The sequence below is a fragment of the Nicotiana attenuata genome, unplaced genomic scaffold (assembly GCF_001879085.1).
Source record: "Nicotiana attenuata strain UT unplaced genomic scaffold, NIATTr2, whole genome shotgun sequence".
Taxonomy (NCBI): Eukaryota; Viridiplantae; Streptophyta; class Magnoliopsida; order Solanales; family Solanaceae; genus Nicotiana; species Nicotiana attenuata.
Genome location: NW_017670243.1, coordinates 17,612 through 29,883, shown reverse-complemented (window position 1 = coordinate 29,883; position 12,272 = coordinate 17,612). Strand labels below are relative to the sequence as shown.

The 12,272-nt window shown below is 42.6% G+C and overlaps 1 protein-coding gene across 2 annotated transcripts in view; it reads left to right on the top strand.

The window, feature by feature from the left end:
* Window positions 1-11,099, top strand: part of LOC109236544 (beta-fructofuranosidase, insoluble isoenzyme CWINV3-like) — a 22,394-nt gene extending 11,295 nt beyond the window's left edge. For both annotated transcript variants that reach the window (XM_019402737.1, XM_019402738.1), the window contains exons 5-7: window positions 8,818-9,065; window positions 10,533-10,623; window positions 10,739-11,099. In XM_019402737.1, coding sequence (XP_019258282.1) covers window positions 8,818-9,065; window positions 10,533-10,623; window positions 10,739-10,936 — 537 coding nt within the window. In that variant the 3' untranslated portion in view covers window positions 10,937-11,099. The remainder of the gene's footprint in view (window positions 1-8,817; window positions 9,066-10,532; window positions 10,624-10,738) is intronic.
* Window positions 11,100-12,272: the final 1,173 nt, after the last annotated feature.

Sequence of the window (12,272 nt, the reverse complement as noted above, 5' to 3'; positions counted from 1 at the left end):
CCCGGTGACTCATCCTCCACTGCGACTCCCAAACTCGTCGTAAATCAAAGTCACCGGGGACTTTCCAAATTAAAGAACAAAGACTACAAAAGTATCAATCAGAGATCCACAAGATGATGCCAGAATTCGACGAATGCCGCCTCGAGCAGATACCTAGGGCACAAAACATTGAAGCAGATGGCCTAGCCAAGCTAGCCGCAGCCACCAAGAACATCAACAAAGGAAACGTGGTCACCCTCCTCCATTCAGCCATAGATCACGTCGAGGTATTTTCCTTGAAATTAACCTTGGACTGGCGCAATCGCTTTGTATCCTATCTGCAGGACGGAACACTCCCGCAAGACAAAAAAGAAGCCAAGAAACTCCGAGTGCAAGCTGCCCGATACAGCTTGGTAAATCATGACCTCTACAGAAGAACTTTCGGCGGCCCCCTCGCTAAATGCCTCGGACCCCACCAAACAAGACAAGTATTGGAGGAGGTGCACGAGGGCCATTGCGGTGCCCATACTGGGAACCGCGCCCTCGTCCGATGCCTCATCTGTGCCGGCTATTATTGGCCTACTATGAAAAAAGAAGCAGCAGACTACGTCCAGAGATGCGAGCAGTGCCAAAAATACGCCCCCATGATACATAAAGCGGGAGAACTCCTCCATTTAGTCACTTCGCCATGGCCCTTCATAAAATGGGGGATGGACATAATCGGCCCCCTGCCGGCTGGGTGAGGAAAGGTATGTTTCCTTTTAGTTTTAACTGACTATTTCTCCAAATGGGTGAAAGCTGGTGCGTACGCCCAAATACGCGAACTGGAGGTCATCGCTTTTATATGGAAAAATGTTCTATGTCGTTTCGGCATCCCCAAAGAAATCAGTTGCGACAATGGGCCTCAGTTCATCGGGAAAAAAACGACCGATTTCTTCGACAAATGGCACATCAAGCGGATACTCTCCACTCCGTACCACCCAGCCGCCAACGGTCAAGCCGAGTCTTCCAACAAAGTAATACTGAACATATTGAAAAAGAAGCTGGAGGAAGCTAAAGGGTTATGGCCCGAATTACTGCCCGAAGTACTATGGGCATATCGAACAATGCCAAAGTCCGGCACGGGAGAAACGCCGTATTCACTAGTCTATGGAACCGATGCAGTCATACCCGTCGAGATTGGGAAGCCAAGCCTGAGATACTCCCATGACAGTGGGGCGGGTAACGGTGAAAATAGGTTACAAGACCTAGATGAAGTCGAAGAACGGAGAGACATGGCCCATATAAGGATGATAGCCCAAAAACAGCAGGTAGAAAGATACTACAACAGAAAAGCCAAAGTAAGATCACTCAAAGTTGGTGATTACGTCCTCAAGGCCAAAACGCTGGCATCGAAAGACCCAAACAAGGGAAAGTTGGGAGCCAACTGGGACGGACCGTATAAAATCACAGCAGCCGCAAATAAGGGAGCATTCCAACTGGAAACTATGGAGGTAAAACCACTCCAAAACAACTGGAACGTCGCTCACCTCAAGTACTTCCACTTCTAAGAGGTGTCTCCTAAGTTGTACTCTTTTTCCCTCACCTGAGTTTTGTCCCAATTGGGTTTTCTCGGGGAGGTTTTTAACGAGGCGGCGAAGGGGATGCCCCGTGGATCAAAAGCGCAATTCATCACCTCGGTCCATCAACACGGTCTCTAGACCGAAGTAATGAAGGGACTACCCCAGTCAATCTCCATTATATATGCAAAAGTCGATCTCCATTGTATGAATAGAATTCAATCTCCATCCAGTCAATCTCCATTATATATGCAGAAGTCGATCTCCATTGTATGAATAGAAATCAATCTCCATTGTATAAACAAAAATCTCCATTACGTGAACAAAAGTGTCGATCTCCATTGTGTGAACAGAAATCTCCACGATATGAACAGAAGTCGAATCTCCATCGAAACATCTTAACGGCTAAGGCCATCGACATTGTTTGACATCGATTCGGACCACGACGGATGTTACTTCGACGACAGTCGAAACATCTTAACGGCTAAGGCCATCGACATTGTTCGACGTCGATTCGGACCACGACGGATGTTACTTCGACGACAGTCGAAGCATCATAACGGCTAAGGCCATCGACATTGTTCGACTTCGATTCGGACCACGATGGATGTTACTTCGACGACAGTCGAAACATCTTAACGGCTAAGGCCATCGACATTGTTCGACTTCGATTCGGACCACGACGGATGTTACTTCGACGACAGTCGAAACATCTTAACGGCTAAGGCCATCGACATTGTTCGACTTCGATTCGGACCACGACGGATGTTACTTCGACTAAAGTCGAAACATCTTATTCGATTCAGACCACGACGGATGTTACTCGACGACAGTCGAAACATCTTAACGGCTAGGCCATCGACATTGTTCGACTTCGATTCGGACCACGACGGATCGTTATCTTTCGACGACAGTCGAAACATCTGAACGGCTAAGGCCTAGTCGACATTGCTCGATTTTCGATTCGGACCACAACGGATGTTACTTCGACGACAGTCGAAAAATACTCTTAACGGCTAAGGCCATCGACATTGTTCGACCTCGTTCAAACCAAACGACGGATTGTTACCTCCGATGACAGTCGAGAAATACTACTTCGACGATAGTCGAAGCGACATCCTAACGGCTAAAGGCCATCGACATCAGTTCGATCTCGTTCGAACCACGACATCTTCTGAAAGGCAATATCATCGAAGATTAAGTGTAAAACAAAACAAAAAGGGAGAAGCAACAAACAGACAAAGCGACAAAAACAAAAGTTTATATTACAACAAAAATTTATTTACATTCGTCCGCATGGACAGACTGGTAACCCCATAGCCAAAAGAAGATGCGGAAGCAAAAATATACAAGCTTAAACTAACTACCACCCCCTATGGGATAAGCGTCCTCATACCACGAGTCTGAGTCAAGGCGATCGACATCCTCGGAAGCAACATCCTCCCATCGGCAGAGTCGGGGTAATACCCACACGATTCACGAGCTGTGCGTGCTTCATTTCGCACCACCTGAACCTCCACCTCCGTCGCTCGACTCTCTGCGTGTAAAGCTCTGTATATATCAAGCCGTGCCTCTGCATAGACCTATATCTCATGGGCGATACGATGCGGGCCCCGACCAGATGGGGGACGAGACGAGGAGGGCCGAGAATGGCATTCCGCTTCCTCAGGCCTCAGAGGGGCGACTTGCCTCTGCAACACGGTCAATTTGTCAGCAGTAGCACTCAGCTCGCCCTTAAGTCTGTCGATTTTCGCCATTCTAACACCAAGCTCGGCGGTCAGACTGGCTACCCTCTGCTGCAAGTCGGCATTCTCCGCAGCCACCCCTCGATTCAATTTGAGTTCATCATCCTTCGCCCTGGGGAGAGCCTCCAGGTCACTTTTACGAGCAACGACCCTCACTAGCTCTCCATCTGTCTCCTCCAGTTCCGCTCCCCTACGTTCCAATTGGGCCTCCCTCTCCTTAAGCCCCTCGCGGAACGCTTGGAACTCGAGGTCCTGTCGGTAAAGATCAGCCACCGCTCGATGCTTAGCACGGCATTTTCGATACTTTCTCAACATCTTCTTATAGAGGTCCGTCCTCTTCCGCTCGCGGCGGTCCCTTTCCAGCTCCAGGACGAGGGTCTGGAAAGAAAGAACACAAGAGTAAGCATATTTCCATACCCATCCTACAATAAGCAAAGAGAAAAGTAGTAGGGTGATGAAACCTACCTGTAAAGCCATGCCGGCAACCTTCCGAGACAGCTCCATATCGTTCATTGCCCTGAGCATCCCACTCTCGGGGGCGGCGTACAACAGGGTAAGCGACGATGCGACCTCGCTATTCAGCAGCAAGTTGCAATCCCTAGGGATTGTTATATAGCGGTCAGATCCATCCGTCGCTGCCTCCACGCAGGTGTGACAACCCAAAAACTCGTTTACGTCCTCAGGGGCAACATCGGAACCCGACTCATCGGCTTCCACGACAGGCACACCGACGCTAGTCGACGAACCCCCCTCTGCGGACTGCAATGTACACTAAGACCCTACTCTAGAAGAGTCTAGGGTGTTCTAGTTTGAACTATAGCATTCTAACCCCTTTTAAGTGCCCAAAATACCCCTAGAATTACTAACCTAGGCAAACCCAAACCTCCAACCCTGATAATTGGTCAAGGATTGACCATGGTTAAGCAAAGATCTACCCTACTCAGCTATATCCAAACAACTAAACAGGGTCGCCTAGAAAATTGAAGCCTATACTTAGTAGAAACACTAAATTGAAACAATGGCATTCATCGAAACCAAATTAAACTAATCAAAAATCAAAATCACAATTAACTAATCATTGAAACAATCACTAATCAATAACCAAATTATGAAAAACTGACATGTTATGAATTAAAACTAACCTAATACGAACAGACACAAATCATGTATAAACTAGTCAAAACCTACAGAAACATACATGAATGATTTAAACAAAGTTTAAACTAATTTTAAGATTCAGATAATAAAAGAAGAAAAAATAAAAATAAAACTTACTCATGCTAGTTTGAACCAACCGAACTCCGATTCGAGCACCGGAATGATGTACACGCGTGTTCTTCAGTAAAAACAAGCGAACACATTATCTCGAGACTTGACTCGAGCTCCAGACTCAGGAAATTGGGAAAATTCGAGGTACTCAGATTTCTAGGGTTCTGCCCCCCCTTTTTTTTTTAAAATTGAAATGCGAAGAATTGGAGGGGGATTCGAGCAAAGACAGACAGAGATTTGAGAAGAGGGAAGCTAAGAGAACCCAGGGTGTTATTTTGAAGCGGTTTGGGGAGTGGCGCCCGCCGTGCACGGCGGTGGCGACGCTAGGGTTTAGGTTATTTGGAGAGTTGGGATGGGATTTGAAAGAAAATAATCATGGAATTGTGGTGAGGAGAGGGAGACGAAGCTGTGGTGAGATTTTGGAGGGTGTTAGGGTTTTGCCGCCGCCGTGGGCGATTTCCGGCGGCGGTTTGCGGCGGAGGGCGGTGGGATCGAACAGGGTTCGAGGAGGAAGGGTTCTGTCTCTAGGGTATTTGGATAATTTTATTTAAAAGATGAGATTGAACCAAGGCCGTTGGATTAGAATGAATGGGTGGCTTGGATTGATTTGGCATTAACTAACTCAAACGATGTAGTATCATTCTCATACTACGTCGTTTTGTTGGTCATCAGGGCAGGGTCATGTGGATTGGGTAGGGGCGTGTTTGGGCTGACTTTGAAGTGGGTTTGGAGGGGATTTGGGCTAATTCCAACCAGGTTTGGCCCAAAAATGGGTAACATGAAGACCACTCAATTTCTTTCAATTTCCTCTCCTTTTATATTTGATTTTTATTTATTATTATTTTCTGATTTTTTGTAAAATGCAAAATTAAAATAAGGACCTGATTTACTCCCAAAATTATACTAATTATTTTCTCAAAATTGATTAAGTCCTAATTTAAAAGAAAACTCATGACAAATTCAAAAATTAATAGTTAAAAATGCAAAATGAACTTCTTTTTGTTATTTTCTTCTTTGTAAAGTAACCTAGTTACTAATTAATCCTAAAATGCAAAATTAAGCCCTAAATGCAAATGCCAAGTATATTTTGTACTTTTCATCAATTAAAATGCCGAAACAAAATGCAAACAATTAACATAAAATGTCACAAAAAATTCACAAAATTGCAAATAATGAAAGAAATTATTTTGTTTGAATTTTTGGGAGTAATTCATATAGGGCAAAAATCACGTGCTCACAGCTGCCCCTCTTTGCTCGGAAACATGAAGAGTTTTCGTGCAAAGATAAATGAGCGGAAACGAGCGATTTTTGCCCGTTTGAATATTCCGTGTGAAGCAATTCTGAAAAGATTTGACCGAAACCTGCTTCAAATATTGCCTACATATCCTTGGCTAAAAAGGAATCAGGTCAGTGTAGTTCGGGAAGGTTTGGTAGCTGGGACTACCAGGAGCTGTGATTTCACTGCTGTTGCTGCTGCTACTGCTCGCTGACGTCCTTATTACACCGTGTCAAAATAAAAAGAAGCTAGCCTAAGCTATGATCTATGAATTACAAAAAGGTCCTAACTATGTCTTCAAACTTGCTCGTGTGTTGCCTTGAACTTGTATTCTTCCAAGGCAGGCCAAGTCCGGGTTTCCTCCGTGTAAGGCAGCAGGCCGGCGACCCATCTCCTTAGCTCGACAACGGGTTGGGGCGGACGAGCCATGGCTGTAACATGAAAGTTAGAACTACGATAACAATGTGCAACAAAGAACTCGATGAGCTACGACACTTACGTGTTTTGTTCCATCTTTCTGGAAACCCGGTAGGGTTGGATACCATATGCTCGGTCTTGATAAAGAAATATTTGTGCCAAAATTTACGGCTCGGCCAGTCGTCGATTCCCACCACCAATCCCTTCGTACCACGCATCCTCAAGTGCACCATGGTCCCTCTAAGGAAACCGGATGTGAATAAGTGCAAGAGATGATGGACGGAGACGCTACATCCGGCCAACGCTGCATATCTAGTCAATAGCAGCAACACTTTAAGTGTATACGGCGTAAGCTGAGCCGGGAAGATATGGTAGAATCTGCAGAACTCCTCCGCCAAGGGAAAAAGGGGAAGACCATAGCCTATCAAGAAGGGGTACTCATAAAAGGCACAATACCCCGACCTGTGAACGTCGACGTGATCCTCCCCCGCCGGGACTATCTCTACGTGGTCTGGAATGCCATATTTTGCGCGGAGGTCATCCAGGTGATTCTGTCCCGTCTTAGAGCGCACTGTAGCCGGAACTGCGGAATCTTTGTTGAAATCACACCGAGGCAGAGAATGCCTCGGTAATAGAGCTTCCACCGTGAGAGGACTGATATCCTCTTCCACTTCCACCTCCCCGCCATCGGAGGAGAGCGGTGCCTTTGATGGAACCATCTCAAGAACCTTTTCTTCGGTACGGCGAGACTTGGGCATATTTTCGTTCGAAAAAGATCACACGAAAAGAAATGAAGAAGAAAAATCTCTGGTCAAGAACGGAGAGTACAGAAACACGAAAATCAATAGAAGAGGGCTGGGAAATTCTCAGGAATGACCAAAGTTTTCCAATGAAATTAAACCCTTCCCCTATTTATAGGGTTGGGTGGCGCCAGAATCGAGGCGTCAGATTTCAAATCAACGCGGGAAACCAAGCGCCAAAGCGTCAGTTCTTTTCTGCCTCGAGAATACGCATAATGATGACGAACGCGAACGCTGACGTCACTCAAGGCGGAACGTTCTACTTCAACGTTCTAACAGGAATGACAGCAGTTTTATGCCGGTCACATCTTGTCAAGTCAACAAGTCAAACTCTTCTTGACGGACGCGTTGAATCCACCCATCGAGGACGCATCCCGTTGCGACCCCGACGAGCGGAGGGACTAACTGTATGGGGTCGAATTTGACCAACCACGTTCTACCGTCAACATGACCAACCACCGAATGTTTGCGAGCCAACACGAGAGAATGACCCCGGGGTGAGAAGAGGGACGACCTCGAACTAACCCTGGGCTGACTCTTTCCTCACGTGCCGGCCTCCCCGATCGGATAGCATCGGCCATAAACACGGGCGCCGAGGCCACCCGAGATGTTCCACTGTCATCAGCTTCAACAGCCACCCCCTTCCCCAGCTCTAGTCTTCTCCTTTTCCTTTCCGGCGGCTCCTCACCATGAGGAGATTCGTCGGCGGGTTGTGGAGCCGGTGTCAACAAAGTCGGCTCCTCTATGGCCACAGCCGCGGACGTAGCTCCCGGACAGGGTATAAGAGAATGACCCTCGCGAACAGACTCGCATAGAATATCTTGAGCGTCCGCGGTGGTAATAGGGCGCACGAAAGCAGGGGCTGTCACCTTCTTCCTAGAAGCTCCTCGACCTATTACCACAAAATCGCGGTTAGGCAAGGTCTTCTAACCAACAAAGCAAAATCGGAAGTTTACCTGTAGAAACTTGAGGGCCATAGTGTTGCATGTGTCACACCTCCTTTTTCGCTACACCCGTAAGGGTATAAAGGAGTTTTTCCACTTAAAGGACAATCGGAACGGGATTTATTATTAAAATTCAGAGTCGCCACTTGGGAGATTAATGGTGTCCCAAGTCACCGGTTGAATCCCGAACCGAGGAAATTATGACTCTGTTAACAGTCCGCGAACCAGAAATCTGAGTAAGGAATTCTGTTAACCCGGGAGAAGGTGTTAGGCATTCCCGGGTACCGTGGTTATAGCACGGTCGCTCAACTGTTATATTTGGATTTATCTGATTTCAAAACATGTTTTAGCTTATGTGCTTTTTAACTGTAAACCGCTTTCATTATTATTTTAACGAGAATTGCAACGTCGTGAAAACGTGTCTCGAACCACGTCACATAAATGCACCCGTGGTTGTCGACACATTTCGACTTCGTTGAGATTTGGATTTGGGTCACATAAATGTGCACCCGAGTTTAGGAAGGCAATGTTAGGACTGAGCTCGAATCCCCCCATTATATAAAGGGGATCCGAACCTTGTAATAGGCAGACAACTTGTAATAGAAAAACTGATTCTCTCCCTAATTTTGATCTCGATATCACTCTCTCCTTCTCTCTCTCTATCTCTTTCCTTTATTGCTATTATTGTTCCGATTATTGAAACGATCCTGGGGATTATTATCTTCAACTACAATTTACCCATTCACCTCTTTGATTGATTTGCTTAAAAAAAGGTTTAACATCTTTTGAGTCAAACAAGTTCTATTCATCGACTTATTATTGTTTCAGGCGGATGTAGAAATCTCCTTCTCAATCCCAATCGCAACGCTTGAGCAAGCAGAGGTGCTGGACTCAAGTTGGAGTAATTCACAAGAGCTATGCCGCCAAAAAGCTTCATCAGCAAACAGTACTGGTGTAGGACCTTTTGGATTGCTAGTATTGGCCTCAAATAACATTGAAGAATATACTGCAGTGTTCTTTAGAATTTTCAAAAAGAATGACAAGTTTGTTGTGCTAATGGGCTGTGATCAGAGAAGGTATCTCCTCAACTCCTCCTTTAATTTTCTCCCTTTTAGGATAGGGTACATAATCTGCTGCATGCAAAAATCACTAGTCTTTAGGCTTATTTGCAGCTGGTGGTGGCAAAATAGATTAAAAAAAAAATAGTTATCCACTCGTATTACTCACTATAAAAATGGGTTGGATAATGAACTTTTTAAAAACGGGTCAAATATGGATAAGAACCATATTATCCACTTAGAAAATGGATAACCAATGGATAACTAATGAGTTTAACTTTTACATTGTAAAGACTCAAATTGGGGGTTCCTCAAGTTTGAGAGACTAGAAATTCTCCCAAAAATGATTATATTCAAGAAGTCATGGATAATATGGATATTCACATGATCCGCCAGTTTTCAATCCGTATCATATTTGGGTTGGGTCGGATAATTTATCTGTTTTGACCCGCTCATATCTAACCCGGCCCGTTTGCCACCCCTATTTGCAACGTATAAACGCTTTGTTGGGTTTTTAAGCATTAATATGGCTTAAAAGAGGGTGAATGGGAAATGATGGAAAATAAAAATTTTAAGTTCTTGTCCCATATTGGAAGAGGAAGAGGTTTTTGATGGGTATATAAGCAATTGCTCTTCTTCTAGCTCTTAAAGAGTAGAGAAGAAGGCAAGCCTCGCGCCGTCGTCGCTCGCTCGGCTTCGGATTCGGTCAAATGATTGATAGATTAATTTTTGGACCAAATTTATTTGTTAATAGTAAATATTAACAGAAATGATATTAAGTATCCGTTTTAATAACAGAATATTAATATTAATATTAATATTAAATCCAACGGAATATTAAATGTTTTTCCGTTATCCGTTTTCAATTTTTCGGTTGTGTAACTGAAAATTGCATAAATTAGCCATTTATGTTATGGCATTTATGCTATGACCGTTTTGCATAAAGAACCATTCTGAAGAGTTGCACCTCTTCAGTTTTCAGCCCAACATTGGTTAAATACAAGTCCATTCTCTCAGATTTTCCATACGATTTTCTGAGTTCTCCTCCTTTCTTCTGCATACTTTTAACTTCAAAGAAAGCAACAGTAAGTGTGATTTGCTATCGAACTTTGTGTTCGCTGAAACACTGGGGTTTGAAGTACCACTACACCAGTGTGTAATTCGTTCTATCCTGGGAGAAAATAATCCATAACCTTGAGTACTAGGAGGGGATTAAATTCCTTAAGGAAATACTGTGAATTCAGTGAGCTCGGATTAACTTTTGTTTGGTTTACATTTTCTATTTATATATTATTCTATCTTTTTCAGAAATAGTTTACAAATACAGTTTATTAACATGCTTTTGAAAATTTAGCTTCCAAATAAACTTTCCTAGTTTCACTAGTCAATACTACTTGATGGAATATGACAAGTTTGGAAGTGTTTGTCTACATTTAACTTACATAGTCGCCCACCTGACTTTCATTATGAATTTATCAAATGCAGGTCGGCTGAGGGTCTTGAGTACGACACAAGCAAATATGGAGCCTTTTTGGATGTTGATCCTGTTACGGAAAACTTGTCATTGAGGACTTTGGTAAGTTTACTATCAAAATACAAATCTCCTAAATTTTTAATAATGCAAAACACATGTAACATATTCAAAGCTCGAAATAGCTAGACTAATTATATGCTTTTTTTTTATTTAACAGATTGATCATTCCATAGTAGAAAGCTTTGGTGGAGGGGGAAAAGCTTGCATTACAACCAGAGCTTATCCTACTTTGGCCATCAACGATAATGCCCATATATTTGTTTTCAACAATGGATCCAAAGATGTTGAAATCTCCAGTTTGAGTGCTTGGAGTCTAAACCAAGCTCAGATCAACGAAATCGCCATTTTATTTTAAGATTAAGTCAGCTTTTGAGAATAGGTATATATAAATTTTGCATGAGTTTTCTTATATCTCATGAACCTGGTCGCTGAACAGATGCGTTGTACGTGTTAATTTGTGTCAATTATAATAAAATTTGTATCTCATAAATAATAAACTTTTATCTGCATATATAATATCTGTATTAGAGTAATAAAGTAGAAATCAGAGTACCAAGGTTACTACTAGTCGTTTGAACAAAGAAGATCTAAATAAAAGTGATGCTATTTTACTGGCCAACTGCTTGAATTAGAGATTATTGGATATCATGTAAACGCAAATTAAGATTGTTTACCTCGAAAATACGAGTAACAATTAAATTTGATTTATGGTTTTAAAGATATGTGATATAATTCAATGCCAATTAATAATCAAGAAATATAGAGTGTAGATGAAAGAGATGGATGAATCAAAGCAGTGTTACTTAAGCAATTGACCTCGAACTCAGTGACCTCGAGATGGACCAAGAATAATAAAGTAAAAGGACAGCTCTGATGAACAATAAGCGAGAAAAGTAGGATAGTATATTCTTTGCCAATGATTAGATGATGTTAAAAATGATTGAGGTGAGTCCGACACCTAAATGGCAAGTTTTTGGACTCAAAACACGTTTCTACAGTTTTGAAAAAAAAAAGTTACTTTTCTACCTAAAACGCGGTATTATACTGCATTTTACTTTAACGGAATTTTAGCCGTTAAAATAAAACACAGTATAATACTGCGTTTTACATCATGTGTGCTTAGTCCCAAAGAAACGGAAATATTTTGCCGTGGGAAACGTGCATCTTGTATTGTGGGAAAACGCAGCATTTTCCATCCCAAAGAAATGAGATCTGGGGAAGCACACATCCCACAGAATACTTCTTCCTTCTTTAGTTGTCTGTGTGATATAATTCTTGGGTGATTTCAGTGGTAATGTTCTTTCTGTAAATTGTTAAAATATACTGCAAAGTATAGGGTCCTGTTATCATTCAACTTTGAAAATTGACAGGAGATTATTATAACTAAAAAGTTTTGGCATAAATGTGGCGTAGTGCATTACTACTGTTTGTTTAGTCACAAATTGTTTTGTGGTTTATATTACTTTTTTGTACTTTCTAAGTATGTAATAAGTACTATTATTTTTGAAGACAAACTCATGCTAAATTCGCATATAAAAATTAATATTTTCAGAAATGATAAAAATATAATTTCTCACGATCTTTAAATAAGAAAGATAGAAATATGTATCACTAGGCAACTACTACAAATCTTTTCAAGTCGGATTCGAACATGCAACCAATTAGTTTATAACCTACTCTAGTATTCTTGT